The following is a 25319-nucleotide window of genomic DNA, read 5'->3' as shown; positions in this document are numbered from 1 at the left end:
TCCGAGTACAAGGCTCCGAGTACAGAGATGATTTAGGCAAGACTTTCTCTTTATACAAACGAATCTAATACAAGAGAGCGATGTTTTCTAGAGGTTTCAAGTGAAAGCAAGTGTGTGTAAAAGTTCGCCCTTAGTTCTGTGTCGCAGCCTCTATTTATACTCGTCTGGTGTGGCCTCGTGGTCGTGTCTCTGGCGGTTATTCTGGGGAACGTGGGGTGATCAATCCCACGTTCTGGACAGTTTTGGGTAACTGTCTCTCACCTCTCGCTGAGGTGGACGGTTAATACTTTCCGTATGGTTCCTGAACCGTCGGGGTGTGCGTTTTATAGTTTGAAACATGTTTTCTTTTGGTTTTGACTAGTCTTTGACCCACGTTCTTCTCTTCTCTCCGAAGTTCTGATCGATGGGTTTCGTTCTTAACTTATGAACGGTTCGTTCCTTTTCAATGGATGGCCCTTGGGTTTACTTAACCTGAGCTCGGTGCTGGATTCCTCTTACTGCTCGGGAGTCCGACTATTCTACTCGGTGTCCGACTAATTTATCCCGTAACAGCTGCCCTCCAGTTTCTTAGTATTATTAGCAAAAATGGTAAGGAACTATTTCGGTTTTACTCATGACCGTGTTCATCTTTGCTTGTTTGTCTCGGGATGTTCCGAGTAGAATTCTACATTCTTCTCTTTTTTGCAGGACATCGTACGACGTCGTTTGTCTTTTGGTATTGCTGAACCGTGGCGTCCTTTGCTTCGACGGTCAGATGTGTTTGGCTTCTTGGACAAGCTTAATCCTCGCCGTTCATGTGGTCTTTATATAAGGCCTCTTCTCAACTCTTGGCTTCATTTTGCTTTTTCTTCTAAATTTTTGCTTCGGAGCGTTCTCGGCTTGATCTGCTTATTCAGACTGTGCTCTTAGCTTTCTCGCTTTTTGCTCGGATCTTCCGACCTTCAATTTCGCGGGTAAGGCTTTTTTATCATTGATCTGATACATTTTTGAGATCATTATTCGGTGATCTGTATCTTCCTTTATTTCTCGTATTCGGACCCTTTGGACTTTAGGGATCTTAGTCTCTCACCTTCCTTAGGGCTATGGGAGGACTTGCGCGTCCTGATCTGAGTTTTGACTCCCGCGTCGTTCGACGGTCGGAGCCTGATCCTGATAGTGTTATCTTGTCGGATGGGTCCTCATTTCCTTTCCTCAGGAGTCGCGTTTGGTACCACGTTCCAGAGATAGGATGGGACCGCCCCGTAATGGCTTTCGATGAATCATGCGTGTATCCCAGTCCTGAGTCCGAGGGGGTTGATAACGAAAAAAAGGTTTTTGACTCGTCTTCCCTGTCGTGTAGGGATTCCATGGTTGTGGAGATATCGTCTTCGTCCGCTTCTTCGAGGGAGAGCGGGTCGGAATCTCGTGATTCAACGAGCCTATCTCTTTCGCAAGACCGAGGAGAGGGCTCTTCTCAAGGCATTCCGGGTCCGAGTGGGAGGACATTTGGGATCGATCTCCCAGAGGAAGAGGACGAGGCCTTGGTCTTTGAACGGAAAGAGGGCCAATTTTCGGCTAAGGTTTGGACTTCTCGGGTTACCGAGAAATATATACAAGAGCTGATGGAGGAATTTGAGATAGCTGAGGGCATTATTATCTCGGCGCCATTAGAACATGAGAGGGCCGATCAGCCTCCTGCCGCTAAGATAGCGTTCAATAAGGCTATTTTGAACGTGATCGGAGGGTTGCCAATGCATCCTCTAATTTCCTAGTTTGTTTCTGACTTGGGTTGTTCCCATACTCAGCTCGTCCCCAACGTGTATATGATTTTTGTTGGGATGACCGTGTTATGAGCGAAAGTCTATGATCGCCCCGTCCATTTGCAAGATTTTTCGCAGTATTATTCGTTTAAGTCGGCTCCGGGGCAGCATGGTTACTATTATGCTCGGGCTAATGATGACCAGTCTAAGGTGGTTACTCGCCTTCCGACCAGCCAGAAGAATTGGAAAGACTATTTCTTTTGGGTTGAAGGGAACGCTTCTTATGAGAGGTGCCCCATAAGGGCTTCGTTTTTGGAACTGGGTGTGACTCTGGTTCAGAATTCTTATTTGATAAACTAGGGCCAGGTTTTCGTTCTGGTTTCCTCATATGTTTTCTGTTTGGTTCCAGGTTCCCTTCCACAATATCCCGAGGACGAGCGACCACTCCACTCAGAGATCTTCGATATTTCAGAAGCTGATCGGTCGACATTTGTGTTGTCGGACCCTGACCTGCTCGACCAATATTATTATTACCCTTATTCGAGTGAGTATTCTATTTGTCCCTTATCAACTGGCATATGTTCCAATCTTTTCTTGTTTTCATTTTTTTGTTTCTTAACAGAGATTGCCCAGATGGCGAAAAAGAAATCCGCTCCCGAGCTGATCCCTCCCAATCCGAAACGTGTTAAGGCTTTTAAGGCTTCGACTGCCAGCAAGCGGGCGGCCTTGTCTGCTTCGAAGGTTTCGGAGCCTCCGAGCTCTTCTCCGGTGAAAAGTCTGGCCGAGCCTTCTTCTGCCTCCGACCCTCTGGCTCCGGTTGTTACCTTCCTTCACGAGCGTTTTCCTGCCGAGAAGGTCCAGGGGGTTCTCGGGTCTGAGCCTTTGGAAAGGCTTAACCAGGCTACTGATTCGGTGGTTTCGGTACGTTTTTACTCATCTAGTCGGCATCTTTCCCTTTCTTGACAACTTGTTGTGACTGACCTTTTGTTTATCACAGAGCTTTGTCAGCATGACCGGTCTTGTCGGACTGCTAGGCTCCGAGCTCACCTCTTTGAGACAACGGAATGATCGATTCCTCAAGGAGAGAGATGCGGCCAGGGACGAGACAGCCAAGGTTCGGTCAGAGCTAACCCGGAAGTTCCGAGCAGATCTTGAGGCTGCTCGCTTAGCGGCGGTGGAAGAGTACAAAGCTTCCGAGGACTATCGCGACATGCGCGATGATCTCTATACCGCTGGAATGACCGAGGCTATTCGGCTCCTTGGTCAGAAGAATCCTACTCTGGATGCGACGGATCTCGATCTCGACTCGGAGTCAAGGGCTAGCGATGATTTGGGTGGAGGAGGCGACCAGGATTAGGATTTTTCTTTTATTTTTTATTTTTACTTTCTGTTAACCCGCTCGGGTTTTGAACGATTGATCCGTGGTCGGATCTTTATTATGTAATTTTTGTCTTACCCGTTCGGGTTTTAACTAGCTGACTTGTGGTTGGATTTATAATAGTTTCTGTCTTTGGCAAAAAAAGAGTAAAAAGTGTTTATGAAGTTTGGCAAAATAAAGTATAACTAAGTAGATTTTCTTTAAGTTTTTTAAAGCAATTGAAACAAGTGTTTGCTGATTATCCTGCCGCCGAGTTTATTTTTCCAAGAGTAACAGAAATTATGTAATTTAAACACCGGGTATTGGAGCAAAAAATTAATAACTTATGAATTTTTTAGAGTACGTGCGACCAAGCCGCTTTTTGAAAAGTAAAAACAACACTTGCGACCAAGCCGCTTTTTGAAAAGTAAAAACGACACTTGCGACCAAGCCGCTTTTTGAATGTTTGAAAGATAAAAAAGTTAAACGTAAAATCAACGAAGGTGCTCAGCATTCCAGGGGTTTTTCTCCATATCTCCGCTCAATTGTTGTAGTCGGTAGGCCCCGTTTCCGAAGTCTTTTCGGATGATGTAGGGTCCTTCCCAGTTTGCGTTGAAGGCTCCTTCTTGGTGGATTTTTATGTGGAGAAAAACTCTTCTGAGGACTTTGTCGCCGACTTTGAATGATCTTGGTCGGACTTTCCTATTGAAATACCGAGTAACCTTTTGCTGGTTAGCTAGATTTCTTAATCTGGCTTTTTCTCTTTTTTCTTCTAACAGGTCTAGGTTAATTTTTAGAATGTCGTTGTTTACCTCTGTTGAATAATTTTCTCTCCTTACTGTTAGTATTAAGACGTCGGTCGGTATGGCCGCGTCGGAACCGTATGCGAGGGAGAAAAGTGTTTCGCTAGTTGAGGAGTGCTCGGTGGTTCTGTACGACCAGAGAACTTCTTGGAGCATATCCACCCACTCTGACTTTTGCTCACCTAACTTTGTTTTCAAGCCGTGTTTTATTGTCTTGTTGACTGCTTCCACCAAGCCGTTGGACTGTGGTCTGACTGCATCCGCCTCGGCCTGTTGGCAAAGCTCCGATTAGTATTCCCCATTCTGCGAATGGGATCGGGCATGAGAGGGAGATGAGTGGATTAGGTGGAAGCCTCGGGATGTTAGAAAACTTTTGACATTTGACGCATTTTTGTGTCATGCGCCGAGCATCGGCTTTGACTGTTGGCCAGTAGAGTCCTTGCCGGATGATTTTTTGTGCCAATGCTTCGCATCCGATGTGGCTTCCGCATATCCCTTCGTGGATCTCTTTGAGAGTGTACTCGGCTTCGTCTTCGTCTAGACATTTGAGTAGAGCCTGAGAAAATCCTCTTTTGTAGAGATTCTCACCTTCTAGGAAATATCGAGCAGCTCTGAACTTCAAGCTTCTAGCCTCATTTTTTTCTTCGGGCAGAGTTCCGTGCTGCAAGTATTCCCTGATCGGAGTTTGCCATGACTTTCGTCGATCGATTTGAAGCACATGGGGAGCTTGCTCAATGCTAGGTTGCCCAATTTTGATTACTGGGATTGATTCCGAGCCGGATCCTTGAGTAGCATGCTTTGCTAGTGCATCGGCTTCTTCGTTCATGGCTCTGGGGACTTGGGTGATTTCGCATAGTTCGAATTTGCTTGCTAGGTTTCTAGCTTTCTCGGCATATAGCGACATCTTTTCGCCTTTTGCCTGAAATTCACATTTCATTTGATTAACAATTAACTGAGAATCCGAATATACTTTGAGCTTTTTGATTTCTAAATCTTTTGCTATTTGTAGCCCATGTATCATGGCTTCGTACTCAGCTTCATTGTTTGAAACATTAAAATCGAAATTTAAAGCGAATTTTACCTTGTCTCCTTCTGGACTGGATAGCGCAATTCCGACCCCGGACCCCTTTTCGTTGACTGCTCCGTCTACATACATGTCCCAAATTGGGAATTCAACTGGTCTGTATGTGAATTCTGCAATGAATTCAGCAACTGCCTGCCCTTTGATTGCTGGTCGGGGGCTGAAGCGTATATCATACTGTGTCAGCTCTATCGACCATTTCATAAGCCTTCCGGACACGTCAGGTTTTTGCAGCACCTGGCGCAGTGGGAAGTTGGTGAGGACGGTAATCGGATGCGCGAGGAAGTAGTGTTTTAGCTTCCGAGAAGCAGTGATGAGGGCGAAAGCTAGCTTTTCGAGTTCCGGGTATCTTCCTTCTGCCTCGTTAAGGCTTCGAGAAGTATAATAAACCGGGGCCTGGTGTTTTCCCTCATTCTTGATCAGCGCTGAACTTACTGCATGCTCCGATACGGCTAGGTAAATTTCCAGGGCTCTCCTTCCTGCACTTTTCTTAAAGTCGGAGGCCATGCCAAGTGCTCTTTTAGAGACTCGAAACTCTCGTCGCATTGCTTGGTCCATTCAAATTCCTTGGAGCCTCTGAGTACATTGAAGAAGTGAATGCTTCGATCGGTAGACCGTGAGATAAAACGGCTCAATGCAGCTATGCATCCTGTCAATTTTTGCACTTCTTTGATGTTTCGTGGTGGTCTCATGTTCCATAGGGCTGTGATCTTCTCTGGATTCACTTCGATGCCTCGTTCATGAACGATGAATCCTAAAAATTTACCTGCAGAGACACCAAACGTACATTTTAGATGGTTTAGTTTCATGCGATATTGCCTTAGAAGTTCGAATGATCTTCTAAGATCATTCGTATGCTCATTTATTTTTCGGCTTTTAACTAGCAAGTCATCGATGTATGCTTCCATCGTAATCCCGAGTAATTCAGCGAACATTCGATTCACTAATCTTTGATATGTTGCTCCAGCATTTTTTAACCCGAAGGGCATTATTGTGTAACAGTATAGCCCTCGATCAGTTATGAATGCCGTGTGATCCTGGTCGGGACCATACATAGGGATTTGATTATAGCCAGAGTAGGCATCCATAAAACTTAGGATTTCATGGCCTGCTGTGGCGTCTACTAACTGATCTATTCTCGGCATAGAGAAACTATCTTTAGGGCAAGCCTTGTTCAGATCTGTAAAATCCACACAAGTTCTCCATTTCCCGTTAGGTTTCTTGACCAGGACAGGGTTGGCTACCCATTTAAGATATTTAGTTTCTTTTATTGATCCGTTAGAAATCAGTTTGTCTACTTCTTCTTTTAGGGCTGTATACCTTTCGGAGTTTAAAGCCCTTCTTTTTTGTCTGATAGGTTTTTCTTTAGGATTTATATTTAACCTATGACATGCTATTTGAGGATCTATCCCCGTCATGTCGGACTGTGACCAGGCAAATATATCTAAGCTATTAGATAGGAGAGCAATTAAGTTACTTTTGGTACCTGATTCAAGATATTTCCCAATCTTGAGCTTCTTCTCAGGTTGTTTCGGATCTGGAGCGACTTCCTTGACTTCGTCTCCTGGGCCAATTTCTTCTCGGCTCGGAAGGAGTGGGTCGAGGTCCGAGTCGATCATCATATCTTTGTGGACATCTTTGTCCTGACTCTCTTTGAGGTAATTCGCATAGCAGCTCCTCGCGATAGCCTGAGTCCCGACTACTTCGCCTACCCCGTGTTCGGTAGAAAATTTCATCTTCAAATATTCTACGGAGGCGATAGCTCCGAGGGACTGCAAGGTAGGCCTGCCGATGATCGCGTTGAATGAAGATTTTCCGGGGACCACCACCCACGTCGTGTTTATGGTTTTGCTCCTCGGGCTTTCTCCCACAGTTATTGGGAGTGGTACTACTCCCTTTGGCTGGATTGAGTCTCCTGTGAAACCATAAAGATTTTCAGGAGAAGGGGCTAATGCATCTTGCTTAAGACCCATTTTGTCGTACGTGTCTTCATAAAGTACGTCGACAGCACTCCCAGTGTCTACCAATATTCGGTGTACATTCCTGTTACCGATAAGAGCCGATATGACCAATGGATCGTTGTGAGGATACATCACCCACCGAGCATCTTCTGCCGTAAAGGTGATAGGCTCCGAGCTAGGTTTGGCTATCTTGTTAGGCCTCTGCTCGGCTGTAAATAAGATTTGTCGGGGTCCTGCGTAGGCTTCTCTTACATAGCTCTTTTGAGTGCTCCTTGAAGTTCCTCCCACATGTGGTCCTCCGACTATGAGTGAGATTTCAGCATACGCCTCGCCTTTTTGTTCCTCTTGTTCTCCTTGCTCGGCCTTGAATTTCTTCAACGCTCCTCTTCGGATTAGAGCTTCTATGGCTTCTTTGAGGTTGAAACAGTCGGCAGTGCGGTGACCGATGTCCGCGTGGAAAGCACAATATTTTGTCTTATCTCTCCTTGAGATATCTTTCTTGATCGGCCTTGGCTTAGGGAAATCTTCCTTGTCCTGTGTAAGACTAAATATCTCCTCTATCGGGGCATTGAGCTTATGATATTTATCGAACTTACTGGAAAAAGGTTTTAGAGGTCCCGCTCCCGACCGACTCTTCTTCGGTGGGCGGTTGTCCTCAGAATGTCGTTCCCTGTGCTCTTCTCGGTAGCTCTTTGGTGGCTTTGCTTTTCTTGCCGCCAGCCTTGCTTCCTCCGCGTTGATATACTTCTGAGCTCTTTTCAGAAAATCGTTGTAATCCCTTGGACTAGTCTTCTGAAGTGACCACCAGAATTCTGATTATGTTCGGACGCCGGAGGAGATCCCGAAGAGCTTAAAATCTTCGTTCAGATCGTCAACTTGAAGAGCTTGCTCCGAATAGCGATTAATAAAATCTTTTAGAGACTCGTCATGGGCTTGTCTCACCGCTAGCAGCCTTTCTTTGGGAGTTTTCCCTGAGCTGGAGCCGACAAACTGTTCCATGAATTTTCTAGATAGCTGTTTCCAGGATCCTATGGAGTTTGGCTTTAGTTTTCTGTACCACCTTTTGGCTGAGCCAGTTAGAGTGATAGAGAAAGATCTGCACATAACTTCTGGTCCGGCTCCTTACAGCAGCATCCAAGAAGAAAAGGTGTCTATATGGTCTCTCGGGTCGGTCTTTCCATCGTATACTGGGATGCTTGGCATCCTGAAACGATCAGACAACGGGTGTTCTAACACGCGTGCCGTGAAAGGGGAGACAGCTTCTCCAACTTTCGAAATAGACTCCTTCTGACCTAGGGCTACCTCTTCGATTCGACGTTCTAATCTTCTAAGATTTGTTTTGTTGGTGCTTGCACTGTCTTCAGTCTCCGAGCTTTCTAAGCTGTGCCTGAAAGTGCTTGAATGACTTTTGTCCATGATGGGCTGGTACCGATCAGGAATCTTTTCCTGACTGTACTGCTCCTTCTCGGACTCAGAATCATCTTCCATCCTCTCATACCGATCTCTAGCATGTTTCCGAGGTTTCTTAACCTGCGGATCCTGCTCGATGGATTCTTTCCCTGATCGGTGTGAGGGCTCTTCATCTGGGATCACTATCGCGCTTCGCAGTGTGACCTTTTTCGCCTGCAGCCTTCTCTTCAATTCCCTGTTATTTGCCTCTAAGACCGAGAGACGCTCTTGCATCTGTCTGAATCGTTCTTCAAGGCTGGGCTCCGGAAAAAGTTCAGCTATTTCTTCCGAGGTGAGAGGCAGGGTGCGGTTATGGTGCTCTATCTCCGTTTCCTGGTTAGAGACAGCGTTCACGGGTGCAGACGAACTAGCCATATTCTTCAGCTGGTCTCCCTCCTTCTAGCACCAACTGTTGACCTGTAAAATTAGTACAACAATATCTCACGAAAATACACAGACTCCAAGTACAAGGCTCCGAGTACAGAGATGATTTAGGCAAGACTTTCTCTTTATACAGACGAATCTAATACAAGAGAGCGATGTTTTCTAGAGGTTTCAAGTGAAAGCAAGTGTGTGTAAAAGTTCGCCCTTAGTTCTGTGTCGCAGCCTCTATTTATACTCGTCTGGTGTGGCCTCGTGGTCGTGTCTCTGGCGGTTATTCTGGGGAACGTGGGGTGATCAATCCCACGTTCTGGACGGTTTTGGGTAACTGTCTCTCACCTCTCGCTGAGGTGGACGGTTAATACTTTTCGTATGGTTCCTGAACCGTCGGGGTGTGCGTTTTATAGTTTGAAACATGTTTTCTTTTGGTTTTGACTAGTCTTTGACCCACGTTCTTCTCTTCTCTCCGAAGTTCTGATCGGTGGGTTTCGTTCTTAACTTATGAACGGTTCGTTCCTTTTCAATGGATGGCCCTTGGGTTTACTTAGCCTGAGCTCGGTGCTGGATTCCTCTTACTGCTCGGGAGTCCGACTATTCTACTCGGTGTCCGACTAATTTATCCCGTAACATATATATACATATATATATAAAAAATTGAATAAAAATTTATACAAAAAATTGAATGATTTATATATATACATATATATACAAAAAAATTGAATAAAAATTTATTTTATATACATATTTAAATTGATGGAATCTCAACTCAATTTAACTTTATTTATTAAAGGAGAGACTGCAGAGGAAACTGCGAAGAAGCAGTAGCATATAAGACATTGTACTTTTGAGTCTACTTGATATACGTGATTGTTTATCAAAACCAAAGTGATAGGTTCCTAGAAATATATTATAGGTACTTTATTAACCACAATAGAGGCCGAATATTTCAGTATTTAATGTATAAATAAAGTTTTGTCAAAGATCAAAACGCACAATATATTTTCTGTTTTTATTTACTTTTTCCTGTAGTATTGTTGGGCAAGAATAATCTTTCCGGGTAGGCGGAAAGATATGCGCTTTAACCACTACGATCTTTTGGAATCTACTGTTTGACTTGGTTTCACTATTTTAAGTTGCTTTTTAAAAAAAAATCTTACATCATCCAATTTTAATGAATAACTGTACCTGTCACATTCAAATAGTGTAATATTAACTAGAACTATTACATTCATATCGTAAGTAATAGATATTGATTATTTTATTTAAAGGATTGTCTAATAATTTTATCCGTGATATTTCTTTTACTAAATGCAGAAGAAAAAAAAAAATAGTCGGAGTGAGTTCAAAGTTTATGTCAAGTAAAATAAGTTTCAATTAGCACACTTAAGTTTAGCTTTCTAAAAAAGAATTAGTGCAACTTTCTATTAGAATTCATAGTGAAATACCCATATGTACAAATTTCAAACATTTTTTTTTTACAATGCAGCATTAAACCTGAGTGTGATAAAGTATATCACATGATATAATTGTACGACTAGTGTGAAGCTTCCATAGTAAAGAAAACCATCAAGGAGTGTAGTGAATATGAGTATTTATACGTCTCTTTAAAATTGTCCTAAAAGTTAGTGGACAGATCCAAACAATAGAAGTCCATCAATTGAGTAAAAGATCGTTAACGTTATCTATATAAAAATTAAAGATCGTTAACATTATCTATATAAAAATTTAACAATATTTGTTTAGTGTTACAATGACGAAAAAAGCAAGTCGATGGATAGTGGCAAATTTGTAACAGTCACAATGACGAAAAAAGCGAGTCCCAAAATCTATAATTTTGTCTTTGCGGACCAACCCGTGACGTGCACAATCTGAGCTAATAGACCTAACTAGAGCTTTGCCGCATTGTGAATGACGTTTCAGCCACAAAGTCTCCCGCCAAACTCTACACACAAAACACATCGAATTTGGAAGAATAACGGCTTAAAGCAACCAATGCAACCTTGTGAGCCATCTTTATTTTGTTTCTCTATACATGTCACATTTCATTAAAGAGCTTCCTCGAGAACTCATTCGTCCTTTATAACTAGGGCAAACTGGCAAAATTTCATTTACCCATTGTCGAGCTCGTATTCGAAGAGAGTCGAAGGAAAGCAACATGCTGCTTTGGAAAAAAAAAAGAAAAAAAAAAGAGGTGTAAACAAGGAAACACGCGCAAGATTTTTACCTATGTAATCAATTTAGACATTAAAATTAGAGAACTTTGGGTTGTGTTTGGTAGTTAACTCAAAAAGTTTTTGTTTTCTATTTTCTAATTTTTGTAGTTGTACTGAAAAATTATTTTGCAGTTGTTTTAAAAAAGCTGTTTGGTACAGTTTTCATTTTTGTTTTTGAGAAAGTGAAAAAACTGAAAAAAGTGTTTGGTATAGATTTCATTTTTGTTTTTGAAAGAATGAAAAGAGAAGATGAGGAGAAGGAGAAGAGAAGAGAAATAAATTTTTTTTTTCCAAAAACACCTTTTATTTGTTTTCAGTTTTCTTTACTTTTTTACAAAACAACTTCAAAATTTTTTGAAATTTTTTTCCGAAAAATTAGAACAAACATATTTTCACTTTTTGTTTTCAATTTTTTCAACTCAAAAAGTGAAAAACAGTTTTTGGAATGAAAACCAAACACAACCTTGAAAGGGAAAATAACACATTTATACCCTGTGTTTTAGTGAAATGTCGAGTTTAACCCTCGGTTTTCAAAAATGTCGAGTTCATACCCTCTGTTTAACTAAAATGACGAAATTATACCCTCTGTTTAACTAAAATGACGAAATTATACCCTGAAATGAATAACAGCGTCACAAATCTCCCTTTCATTGATATTAACTCTTATATAAGAAAAACCAAATCAAATCTAAATCAATGCTCTAACTTCCAAATTCTCAATTTTGAAATAAAAATAGCCTTAAATTGAAATTAAATAATAAAACTCGTACCTCCTAAGAAATGACTTCATTCCGCGTTCGAATTGTAACTTTAAATCCTGGATTCTCTGTTCGAATATGTGATTTTGATGACTATCAACTATCGATGTTTACCCATTTGTCTCTTTCTGTGTTCTTCACGATTAAGAGATTGTTGTTTATTTTTTAGTTTTTAAATAAATTACATATATGGCGCGAATGAATAAAGATAATTGGTGTTTATATATAAATATTATAGTCAGCGTCAATGAAAAATCAATAAAAAGAGTATTTGTGACACTGTTGTCTATTTCAGGGTATAATTTCGTCATCTTAGTTAAACATAGAGTATAATTTCGTCATTTTAGTTAAACAGATGGTATAAACTCGACATTTTTGAAAACCGAGGGTTAAACTCGACATTTCACTAAAACATAGGGTATAAATGTGTTATTTTCCCACCTTGAAATCTCAAATAACTAGAGCTTCTTATCCATGAATGGAATATTCCCAAAGAATTGTCCTATTCATATCCCGCTTAAAAGTTTGCTTTTTAATCAATTCCAAGAATGGGGCAACAAATCGTACGTTTTAGAAGTCATGTTTCTATGAACTAATCAAGCTGGCGAGGAAGCAACATAACTAAGCTGGTTGGATCAATTCAAATTTGTCACACTTTTTTTAAGTTTGAATTTTGACATGTTTGTCTATCGTTTCTCACCTAACCATTTTTCTTTAAAGACACTGCTATTTCAACACCTACTCAATTTATCCTACTCAGCATATGAAATTAATAATTATATATGTAGTGTTTGGAAAGATTGTAAAGAAAGGAATTTTTCTGCGTTGTAAGTCCAACCTTCCATAACTAAAATAGATTGTAATGATATCGTAGATTTTTTTGCGTGGAATAATGGTATCATATATATTTGTTCAACACATATACATGTGTTCAATATTAAATTTGTTTCGGATAACCTTGATTTAAGTTGTGTACATAAGATTTTATTTGAGTCAGCAAAATACTACTGATGCGTGACAATTTAACAAATTTATTAATAACATGATACCAGAAACGTGATAGTTAATCATCACATATTTATAGATCAATGATAGTACATTTTTAATAACGCGTGGATAAACTTGAGATAAATTATACAAACTATGTATTCATATAGTTAATTACACAAAGTGATATTTTTACAAATAAAATAGCTAAGATTTATGTTTTTCTTTAAGAAATTAATGTTCAAAGGTGAACTATGTCTATGAAAATATTGGCACATGTATATAAGACATTTTCTTTCGTACATAAATTTATAATGGGTGTTCAAAAATTAACTTAAAATTGGTTAAATCGATCCGAAACCGAAATTTGGTGCCACGTCATCAAACCAAAAATTTAGTTCCGTTAACCAATTCGGTTTATAAAACTGGATCGGTTATCGATTTTGAATAACCGGATATTCGGTTTTTGGTTATTTAACCAATTTTTTATTATTATATAAAACGGATAACCAGTTTTGAAACCGAATAACCGATTTGAACCGGATAACCAATTATAAAACCGGATAATCAATTTCAATCGGACAACCAATTTTGAAACTTATTAATCAATTTTTTTTTATTTTTTTTTATTTCTAAAGTAGTACAAAATTGTAAGAAAATAAATTGGTTTGATCCGGATAACCCATTATGAAAACGGATAGCCGATTTTTTGGATAACCAGTTTCATAACTAGATATAACCGCTTTTCAAATTTGGTTTTCAACTGGATATCGATTTTCATGATTCGGTTAGCCAAAAATTTGTATAACCAAATTTCGGTTTTGGACCAATTTGGTTCGGTTATTGGTCCAAAAATTTGAAAACCGAAAATTCGGTTTTCGGTTCGTAAAATGGACCAAAATTGTACCGAACTAAACCAGTTTAAGCATATGAGCAAATTGACACAAGTAATTTGTGAATTTTATCTTAAGTGTAACTATTTTGTTTATTTTATACAAATTTTACTAAATGACCTCCCGAAAATAAGCAATTTATTTTTAGCCCACATTTAGTTAATTAATGGTAAATAGCCATTGGGATTTATTTACAGTCAAAATGGGACGAGATTGCCCTTTGTTATTCCCGCCCATTTTGTGATCACGGTTATTAAATATCATCAGCTCAAATATTTGGTCATTAATGATGGCTAAAATCGAGGAAGGTCATTATAACCGTATCTCTGCATTCACACGCTATTTACTGCTTTTCAGAAGAAAAAAAAAAGGATTTGGCGCCATTAATGGCCGAGTCCGAGCACCCCCCTCCTCTCTCTCATCGTCATCGTCTCCTTCATCTCATTCTCCTATCTTCTTTTTCATTCCTTGCGCGCCATCAATGGCCGAGACCGAGCACCACCCGCGCGTGTTCCAGCCGAGAAGACGAGGACAGCCACGAGCCGCCGAGGATGCCGGACCGAGAGGAGACACCGGGAAACGACGCAGAGAGCACCGGAGAGTTGATTTCACAGCCATAAAGGTGATAAATCTTCTTCTCCAAAATGGGTTTTAAATTTAGGGTTCAAGATTGGGTTTTTTCTTATTCCGAGCGTAAATCTTCAAATAGAGGTTAGATTTGGGTTGTGAATTGCTGGATTTGGTGGTTATGATTTGATTTTGGCCGAAAAATGAGAATTGGGGTTTATGAATTTGAAATTGGGGCTTTTTGGATTGAGATTGTTTGTTCTTCATTTTTGGACGAGCTTGGGTTTAAATTTGGTCTTGGCCATGTGAAATGGTTCTGGCCGTGCGTGCGTGTGAAATGGTTCTCCCAGCCTCCAAGCTTCGCGAGAGGCAGCACCTCCTTCAGGCCGCCGCCACCACTTCTAATCACGACCACCACCACGTCACACCGCCGTCCAACGTCACTTCGTCCTCCTCTCCGCGATCTACGTCCAAGGTCCCGATCGGAATCATGGACACCGCGAAGAACAGTTTTTTTTTTGGTTGTTGCTCACATTAATAGTATGTTCGTGTAAATAGAAAATATATTTACAGTATATTCGTGTAAATAAGAAGCATATTTATAGTATATTCATTGTAAATACAAAGCATATTTACAGTATATTCGTGTAAATAAACTGGAAAAAATTCTGGAAATATTTTGGACGTTCTAAAATTATGAATATATGAAAAACAAAATAATATCAATAAATGAAGAATATTTTCCAAATCCACACGTCCAAAATTCAAAAAACCAGGTTAACTACTTTCCTAATCGGTTTGATTAAAAAAAAAAAAAACTGCCTAAATGAAACAAATTAATTAAGTCAACGCTGAAATTTCTCCATATCCACACGCCCAAAAATTCAAATACTTGCCAAATTCATTTTCAAATTTTAAACAAAAAAACTGCCTAAAATAAGAAGTTACTAATCCGAGTATACAAGGGCAAATTTGTAAAAAAATCCTTCATAAATGTGCAGCCACGTAAGCAACTAGGCTATTTACGGATTATTAACAAAACGTTGGCAAAAAATAAATTGCTACACATTCCGTGGCTTAAGCTGCCAATTATTTGTAAATGAGAGATATATTGATAAAACATAGAGGTTTAGATTACAAAAATGATGCAAAAGAAATTAAAAAACTTCTACATAAGAAGATGAATTCGGTAACTATTAATTGTCATTTATTTGGTAACTTCAAACAAAAATGAGTTTTTTTGGTCTACGAGTATATATTATCAAGACTTATATTTTTGACAGTTCTCCCCGCCCTTAGATTTGCATCGTACGGTCATTAATAAAAGTTCATTATGCGTATAAAATGTTGTTCCACTCTTAAATACTTTCCCGGAAAACTAAACGTGAATTTTTTCGGGAAACAGGTATATGGATTGGCATTCCAACTCATCGCCAAGCAAGCAAATAAATTTTAACATACCCAAATTATTATGTCTACTTTGAAGAGCAATATATATATATATATATATATATATATATATATATATATATATATATATATATATATATATATATCTTTTAAAGTCAAAGCCGGACTCTCAACTTTAATTGCAAACAACGTTACGTTAGCCGTTAGGTGTGTGTAGTATTAATTAGTTGACACATTTGAGTCACTTTATTTAATAAATATGTAGAGAGTAAAACTTCAAGACATACATAACATTTTAGTTTTCACTCGGGTGTAAATAATTTAATTATTTATTTATTCAATTTTTTTTAATAACTTCACCTACCTAACACCGCAAAAATTAAATTGAATTCATTAGGCCCCTCTCGAATAATTTGCACTTGGTATCAAATGCATTATATTAGATTTATTCACACGCAAATAAAATCATAAAGATAACAATAAATAACTACAGTACACGTGAGGTTCGTTGGCTTGTATGATAAATAATGTAACCAAGAGACCGTATAACGAGGGGACCACTACAGAGGGCAAGTTGACTATTATTTGTATTTGTTTGTATGTGACCTAAATTAGGGCAATAGAGATTAGAGATCATATTGTAAATTATATACTTACGTCAATTATATAAACAATTGCTTGTTTTTATATAGTTTCCCGATCTTTTGAATTTGATTTTAGGCATGGAATATAATCTCTCTCTCTCTCTCTCTCTCTCTCTCTCTCTCTCTCTCTTTATATATATATATATATATATATCTCTCTCTCTTTATATGTATATATGCACGTATCAAAATATTCCAAGTACACATTATCGGAAGCCTATTGCATGTATTTATGTTCTCAAGATACAATAGTTGGATTCTCTCTCTCAAATTAACTTGGTAAGTCATATAATATAGGATCTTATTTGTGTAATATAAAAATATATATATTTATGTCACGCACTTCGTAGCCATTTCTTCGTTTTTATAATTACAAACAATGACCTAACTTTTTTAACCAAGAGGCGCTTATCAATCAATTACCGGTTCTCTTCATTTTAAAACTAGTAATAATTATGTAAAAATAATAATTCATAATCCCAACTAGGAACGATAAATAAAGGTCAAAACTCAGAACTGTATCGTTTTGTCCACGTAAGCAATTTCCTCGTGCTGATCTGACCGGCAATTACCGGTTACACAAAACTCACTTCCTTTTCCTTCTGAGTTCTTGCCTGTCTTGTCTTCTCTCTCCTTTTTCTCTATAAATAGAAGCTCTCGTATAAAGTGCTCTTTTTTTCGCTCCTCTCTCTCTAAATCTCTAGTTCTCACATCTCTCACCGCAGATAATTCTCCGGCGGCCTTTGGATCACTCGCCGGAGAAATCTTAGCCGTCGGAATCCTCACCCGTTCACTCTGTTTCTGCAAGGTAAAACCTATTTTACTGTTTTCTCAAATGAATCTGCGTTCTTAATATAATTGTTTTTGGATTATTTTATTTTAGTTTTGCAAGAGTGTTCGTAATGGTAGATCTCGATATACGTCGGAATATTCTCTCGTTTTTTAATTTTTCGAATCTTAATTTCGCAGTTTAAATTTTTCACAATTTGTGTCTTTTATTTTATTTTTGGATAATGTCCCTTTCTTGTCTGAAAATCACTACATACTTGAAAAAAAAGGAATTATCTTACAGTTACAGAATCGAAAACTTTATTGCGAGTTAATGGAGCTTTAGATTTCAACCTCGTTCCTGTGCTTGTCTTACTCTAATTAAGTTGACCTTTCCAAAAAAAAAAAAAAAAACTCACAAATCTCATCTCCTAGATTGTTAATTCGGTGTAAAAAAAAAAGGAAAAACAAAGCTATGTCCCTAATTTGTCATCTCTTCTCATGTACTAAACAAGCTCTGTTCACTTTACGGAGTCAGGTTTGGCATCAGAAGAAGAAGAAGAAGAAATGGAGGGGACTAAAGAGCCGACGATGGGGATGAGGAACGTGGGGTCGGTGTGCTCGATCTCGGACAACGACGACTACGATCTGACGCGGCTCTTGGACCGGCCGAGGCTGAACATCGAGCGGAAGAGGTCGTTCGACGAGAGATCGCTGAGCGAGCTGTCGATCGGGCTGGGCCGGGCCGGGCTCGACGGGCACGACAACTCTCCCGGCTACCGATCGGGCTTCGACACCCCGGCCTCGTCGGCCCGGAACTCCTTTGAGCCCCACCCCATGATAGGCGAGGCCTGGGAGGCTCTGCGCCGCTCCATGGTCTTCTTCCGGAGCCAGCCTGTCGGAACCATCGCCGCCTACGACCACGCCTCCGAGGAGGTCCTCAACTACGACCAGGTCCGACTCTATTAGTGTCCCTCGCATTTTTTCATTTTCCATTGTAAATTCCGTGTTCCGAGCGCAGCCTTAGAGAGGCTAGAATCCCGGGACCTCTTGGAAATTAACCGATAGGCCAACAATATTTAGGTCTGGTCTTTGTCACTAGCCTCGAGGGGCTAGTGCTGTAAAGTCTGTTTATTTTCTTGATACGATAATTTTGGAACCTGGAAAATTTGAGGGGTAAAAATATGATTGAAATTTCCCTCACATTTCGGCCTGATCAATAGAGCAAAATCTCTTAGGTCTGGTCTTTGTCGCACAGTCTTTTTTTTTTTTTTTTTTTTTAATATAGAGTTTGGTTTGGGATTTTTTTTTTTGCAGGTATTTGTGAGGGATTTTGTGCCGAGTGCGATGGCGTTCCTGATCAACGGGGAGCCGGAGATAGTGAAGAATTTTCTGCTGAAGACGCTGCAGCTCCAGAGCTGGGAGAAGAAGGTGGACAGGTTCAAGCTCGGGGAGGGTGTTATGCCGGCTAGCTTCAAAGTCCTTCACGACCCTGCTCGGAAAACGGACACCATCGCTGCGGATTTCGGTGAGAGTGCGATCGGAAGAGTTGCTCCGGTGGATTCGGGTTTCTGGTGGATCATCCTGCTTCGGGCTTACACCAAGTCCACTGGGGATATGACTCTTGCGGAAATGCCGGAGTGCCAAAAGGGAATGAAGCTAATCTTGACTCTCTGTCTGTCCGAGGGTTTCGACACTTTCCCGACTTTGCTTTGTGCAGATGGATGCTCTATGATTGATCGAAGAATGGTGAGATATTCCATAAACTGTTATGTTTTATTTCTCGGAATCTTTACTATCTTTTAATCAACCTTGTTACCCTATCTTTTCATCAACTTTTTATTTTTTATTATTATATTTTTTACCAAATACCTTTTAAAGAGCATCTATACTTTCAGTGTCTGTCAGATTTGGAATTGTTTCTTTTGCTGCACTGTGTGTCTATTTCAATAGTGGTAGAGTATCGACTATTTTGCATGATTTTGTTTTTTTCCCATTTAGCTGATCGGTATTATTCTTGAATTGTTTTATTTCGCTACGACATATACAGACAGTCTCTCAAAGAGAAGATCTCAACGATAAACATAAATTTATGTTTCCTGTTAAATTTTCTGTAACGGGTTTATCCCTTTTGGTTCTTAGGTAGTGATGGTTTCTGTATTAGCTTTAGACATGATTTTGGTGATGTTGATAATGGGTATGTGTCTCCATGCATATTTTATAACATTACATCGAAAATCACTGTTTTCATACTAGTACTTCTCAAGTTTCTCTTATGATTTTCATGTGTGTTCATTTCCTTGACCCTGCTATGCTGAGATTGTGAGTTGAGAATGCTGGTTCTGGAGAATGTTTAGGCACCCTAGTAGTTAGCCCTTTGATAAATTTATTTTATTGATTTACTCTAACCAAAGTTTCTTCCGGAATGATTCCATTCAGGGCATATACGGCTATCCTATTGAAATCCAAGCTCTTTTCTTCATGGCGCTGAGATGTGCTTTGCAATTGCTAAAACATGATGCCGAAGGAAAAGACTGTATAGAATTAATTGTTAAGCGTTTGCACGCTCTAAGCTATCACATGCGGAGTTACTTCTGGCTCGATTTCCAACAACTAAATGACATATACCGTTACAAGACAGAGGAGTACTCGCACACGGCAGTAAATAAGTTTAACGTGATCCCCGACTCGATCCCTGACTGGGTCTTTGACTTCATGCCGACTCGCGGTGGATACTTTATCGGTAATGTCAGTCCAGCGAGAATGGATTTCCGTTGGTTCTGTTTGGGTAACTGTGTAGCGATCCTGTCCTCTCTCGCCACGCCGGAACAGTCGATGGCGATTATGGATCTTATTGAGTCCCGCTGGGAAGAGCTGGTCGGGGAAATGCCTTTGAAGATATCTTATCCCGCGATTGAAAGTCACGAGTGGAGAATCGTTACTGGCTGCGACCCGAAGAATACCAGATGGAGTTACCACAATGGAGGATCTTGGCCAGGTTTCACCCTCTTTTCTTCACCTTCATAATGATATCTTATCATCATTACTCTTTCTCTGAATATGCTTGCTATTTACACTGTCGAAATTCGTGTTTTTTTTTTTTTTTTTTTTTTTTGCATCAAGAAAATCCATTCGGTCCTAAATGCTACTAATGAGAAAAGTTACGAAGAATTGGAATTCCACAAAACACTTAACGTCACTAAACCGACTAGACCAACCAATAAAGGTGTCGCCAAAGAACCACTGAGACCTTAGCGCAGGACTGAACCCACTTGTGATTTGCTTGTTACCCAACGTTCACTATACACCATCTTTACCTTCATCATTAGAGTATTTAACCGGCTTTTTGCTTGTTACTCAACATTCATTATTCGCCAGCCCTACCATCAGCAAAGGAACAAGCTTGTTTTCCTGTCTATGGGAAGCCATATCATCCGCGACTAGTCTAGTGTTTTCTGTTCGTTTTAGTTATGGCCATTTTTTTCTTCTTCTTGCGGGCAACGATTTTTCTTTCTTTTTTCTGCGAGTGCAGTGCTTTTGTGGCTTCTAACGGCGGCGTGCATCAAGACGGGGCGTCCTCAGATCGCCCGGAAAGCCATCGAGCTTGCCGAGAGCCGTTTGCACAAGGACAGCTGGCCGGAGTACTACGACGGAAAGCTCGGAAGGTACGTCGGAAAACAAGCGAGAAAATATCAGACGTGGTCGATCGCAGGGTATCTCGTGGCGAAGATGATGCTCGAGGACCCGTCGCACTTGGGTATGATCTCCCTCGAAGAGGACAAACAGATGAAGCCGGTTCTCAAGAGATCCGCGTCTTGGACTTGTTGAGAGCCGAGACTCTTCTGAAAAAGCTCTCTCCCTCCAAGACTCGCGTGGAAATTCCAATGGTGAGAAAGTGTTTTGGTTGCCAAGTGAAAAACTATTGGTGGGTTTGTCCTTTGATGATTTTGAGGTTTGCTTTTGTGTATTTGATCGAGCTCAGACTACTTTTCTATTTTGTCCTTCAAATAAGAGATACGCTTATATTTATGCATCTTTTGATTATTTCTCTCCTATTTTTCTATTTTTATTTCTGCCTAATTATCTTGATTCGGGAGAGGTTTAAATTGTTTACCATGCAATTGATATATATACCGGTTAACTACTCATTCTTTTTTATTTTTTATTATAGTTTCCCGAATTAGGCATATTTAAACGAACATTTGAAATTAAATGATTTAAAATTAAATTGGTCATTTAGATCATTCGTTGTATTGGATGTTTGAAAAAAAAAATAGTGGTTTGTCAATTGTTGTTTCTTTAAAAATATATCAATTCTAAATTAATGCGTTATTTATTCTATTCTGTTTTTGACAATAGTTGACGTTTGTATAATTTCTTTTGCTCAAAATATTTGTTAATCGGATTAAATTATAGTAACCAACAATATCAATCAAATACACGGAACAAATTAACCACACCAAACCAAACTATTATACCAAAGTCGCCATAATCATGCTTGCTTATGTGATCAAAAGACATCATCATCATGCTTACTTATCTGGTCATTTGAATTTTGAAATTATTCTTTTGAGTTGTTATGGGTCTCAGTGTCAGTTGCTGCATGCGTATCAAATACTTTTATGTTTCCATTCGAATGACTCAGTTTTGATTTCACGGTAAAATTAAACATTAATTTTTTTGGCTTATCGACGGGATGGTTTGTTGGCCGGGTGCTGGTTTAAAATCGACATTTACCAAAAAAATCAACATCTTTGTAAAATAATCGACATGTATGTATATATATATATATATATATATATATATATATATATATATATATATATATATATATACATATATATATAGACACACACGTGATTATATGTAATTTTCATTTCATATCTAATAGTCTTTTGTGAATTCCAGCTCCAATGTCTATCTTTTTTAGTAACGCTTATGTACCGATCAAATGTCTTCTTAATATGGATTCATATCATTCTCGCCATTTGAGAGTATTTGCCTCATCCGTCTACGAATTTGAGCCTTTTATTTGGCAAGCCCGTGTTTCCTCCACTTCAGCCTCTACAGAGTCGTGGTCTTTGGATTGTTGCGATAATTCCACTCAATCAAGTGTATGTGTGTGACTCATGTAATATAGTATAAACGAATACGAGTATCGATCATACAAAGACTAGTTAATAACAACAAATTACTTTAACACATATCACGAATTGAATGCACAATAATTGAGAGAAGGGCTAATTAAATTGAAACACGACAAATTAAAACAAGTATAAAAGACGACAAAATTTTTGCATGGCTGGAACTACTCCACATATGGACTACGATGATTATCCCTATTTTATTTGTCATTGCCTTGTTTCCTATGTTTCCAATTAAATTCACAAAAATAAATGCTTACCTCTCTCGAATGAATAACTATCCTAAATAATTGACGAGCTATAACCTCTCGGCATCAAGTCTTATCAAAACTACATGTATTAAGCACATGAATTCATAAGATTGAAAAAACGCCTAGAGTTTTCTAATAACCTAGATCATCCATGTTGATTATAGTAAAAACACGATTATTTATCACTTCTCGGTCTCTAAACAATCCCAAATTACAATTCAAAGGTAGCCAATTAATAAATATAACAATATGCACGACTAAAATCAAGCAAACATGTATAGATTCGAGACAACATATAAATAAGCCAAAGAATCATCAGCGTATATAGCCCCAATAAAAAAAAACTTAATGCATAATTAAAAACATAAAAACGTAAAATAATAAACAAAGACATAATTAAAGAGTTAAGAGAATGAGAATATAGAAATTTTTGAAGATGAAGAACAAGCTCCAAAGTTTTCTAAAAAGACAAACAAAGAGATAAGTAAGGAAAGATGTGTTGTGTAAAGTATAATATTATATTTATAGGTTGAAGACTGATTTTCAGAACCATATGGGCGTTTGGATGAGATCTAAAAGTTCAAAACACTTTAAAAATGAGTATATGTCTTAACGTAATTTAAATTAACTTACCATATAGTTTTTTTTTTCAAAGGAGACTTACCATGTAGTTTGTGCTTGAATATATATAATTTAACATTTCCACACTATATGTGTGATGTAAAAAATGAAATAGAATTTTTTTTCTTCTTAATTTTCTCTATGAACTTCTTAGAGAAACTCTATTGCAAGATGCTATCTACTTATGTAGAGCAATCACTTGGGTTACATATTCTATTAGAGGCAACTTTGACCCCATATTTTTTTGGGTACTAAGGCTACGTACGAAAATGATTTTGATGTGAGAGGGGGAGTGAGAACCACATGTCAGGTGGGTCTCATCTATGTCCGCTGATGTGTATAAATACTCTGCTTCGTAACACCATTGTCCACCTCTTCTTTTTTTAATTTGATAATCAATATGATCTCTCTGGGGATATGAATAATGAATGTCAAGGACGAGTGTCGAAGTCAAGAGATTAAAGGTCAGAAAAGGCTAGAAATTTTGGGCTCGAGCAACATAAGAAAATTTTAGATGAGGGATTTGCTCTATAAATTATGTTTCGGTGTGTTCTTTTGTCTTGGGCATCTTCATGGCTTGTTCATCAGGTGATGCCATATTCTCTTTATCTATTTATTTTCATTATATATATATATATATATATATATATATATTTTTTTTTTTTTGCGTTTTAATTTATTTGTCTGTGTTGTTTCTCCAATGTATGTGATTGATTGATGGATTAGTCATCTTGCAGAGTTCCATGGTGGAGTTCTTGATTAATCATAAATTACATGTTTCTCTCTCAGAGTCGATGATGTGCTCAGTATCATGTATATATCGAGCATTGTACTATTGGAAATAGCCAACACACTTTTGACATCTAATATTGATGAGTCTGATTTATCTTGATATCGAATCGATCTTTGTATTGAGACTTTCAATTTCATCGATTAAAAAAGGTTTTAGGGGAAGATATGAAATGTGAAGAATATAAAACGTATTGGCAAAGAATAAAAGCTTTTAGTAAGCATTCATTGTAATTGACTCAGTATTTATTTCCTAGGAGACTTGCCTCTTTTATACATCGAAAACATGCAGTAAATAAGAAACATTTATTCAGAATTAAAGGCTGACATTGATAGCTGTAATCGTCCTTCCTCATACGAATCCGACGCATCCTTTCTTATCCAAAGGATAACGGTAATCTTCAAGTCATTCCAGAATATTCTTCTGAGAAACGTGTGAACGACACGATGTTGTAAAACAACCCTTATTGTTATTGATGTCGTTCTTCTTTAGTCTTAACATTCCCCCGTGATTCAAGCGTCCCCCACAGTATCACCCCTATCTTGTTTCTCAGGTTTCCAAAGAAAGCGTGAGAAAGGGGCTTCGTCAAGATATCTGCGATCTGGTCTTGTGCAGGTATGTGTCGGACTTCGAGTGATTTCTCTTGAACTTTTTCTCAAATTAAGAAGAGATCGAGCTCCATATGCTTGGTCCTCGAGTTCTGAATGGGATTTGTTGAGAGTAGCACCGTGGTCAAATTATCACACCAAATTACTGGATTTTGTGTGGTGATAATTCGCAGCTCTCTCATCAATGACTTAAGCCAAAGAATTTCAGTTGTAGCTGCTGCCAAACTTCGATACTCAGCCCTTGTTGAAGATCTGGAAACAGTTGGTTGTTTCTTGGAGCTCCAAATGACCAGGTTCTTTCCCATGTAGATGCACATTCCACTGGTGGATCTTCGATCATCGATGTCGGTTGCCCAGTCCGAGTCAGAGAAACCCGTGATGTTCAGTGACGTGGATTTGTGAAGGAATAGCCCGTAGTGTAAGGTTCCTCGAAGGTACCTCAGTATTCTCTTCACCGCCTTCCAATGGGGTTGTAGTGAAGAATGCATGAACTGGCTTGCTTTATTCATGCTGAAACTTATCTCATGTCGTGTTATTGTGGCGTATTGCAGTGCACCAACAACGCTCCGATATAGAGTTGTCGGGGATGATTCCCCCATATAACCATATTAATGCGGAAAAGTAATTAATTACGCTAATCATGAGCTAATTAATTCAATGATTATATGACAAGATCTAGATTTACGTTAATTAAAATTATACGAGAGCATATAAGTCAAGCAACCGATATAAGAGTAAACGAGTACTTACATTGATTTTCGGTTCAGCTACAGAACGCTCCTAATCCAATCGCGTACTCCTTGCGTCGTCTTGATGAAGGACTCGAGGATGACACCTTAGTCTTCCGTAACGTAATCTTCGAGACGAATAAGAAAGATGAGTGGGCACAGTCTT

At 39.0% G+C, this 25319-nt stretch overlaps 2 protein-coding genes across 2 annotated transcripts; one reads left to right on the top strand and one right to left on the bottom strand.

The window, feature by feature from the left end:
* Positions 1–5734: 5734 nt before the first annotated feature.
* Positions 5735–7073, bottom strand: LOC149391199 (uncharacterized). The gene is made up of 2 exons (XM_089619955.1): positions 6528–7073; positions 5735–5746 (listed from the first exon to the last, which is right to left on the bottom strand). The coding sequence occupies exons 1-2, from the start codon at positions 7071–7073 to the stop codon at positions 5735–5737; spliced, it is 558 nt and encodes a 185-aa protein (XP_089476081.1).
* A 9802-nt stretch (positions 7074–16875) lies between these two features.
* LOC149391198 (putative alkaline/neutral invertase D) lies at positions 16876–21059 on the top strand. The gene is made up of 5 exons (XM_089618620.1): positions 16876–17051; positions 17550–17965; positions 18329–18760; positions 19451–20009; positions 20544–21059. The coding sequence occupies exons 2-5, from the start codon at positions 17579–17581 to the stop codon at positions 20837–20839; spliced, it is 1674 nt and encodes a 557-aa protein (XP_089474746.1). The 5' UTR covers positions 16876–17051; positions 17550–17578; the 3' UTR covers positions 20840–21059.
* Positions 21060–25319: the final 4260 nt, after the last annotated feature.

Source organism: Urtica dioica, chromosome 7, assembly GCF_054948205.1.
Source record: "Urtica dioica subsp. dioica isolate 48M chromosome 7, U.dioica_male_clone48M_v1_H2, whole genome shotgun sequence".
In the NCBI taxonomy this organism is placed as follows: domain Eukaryota; kingdom Viridiplantae; phylum Streptophyta; class Magnoliopsida; order Rosales; family Urticaceae; genus Urtica; species Urtica dioica.
This window is presented reverse-complemented; position numbering and strand designations above follow the sequence as displayed.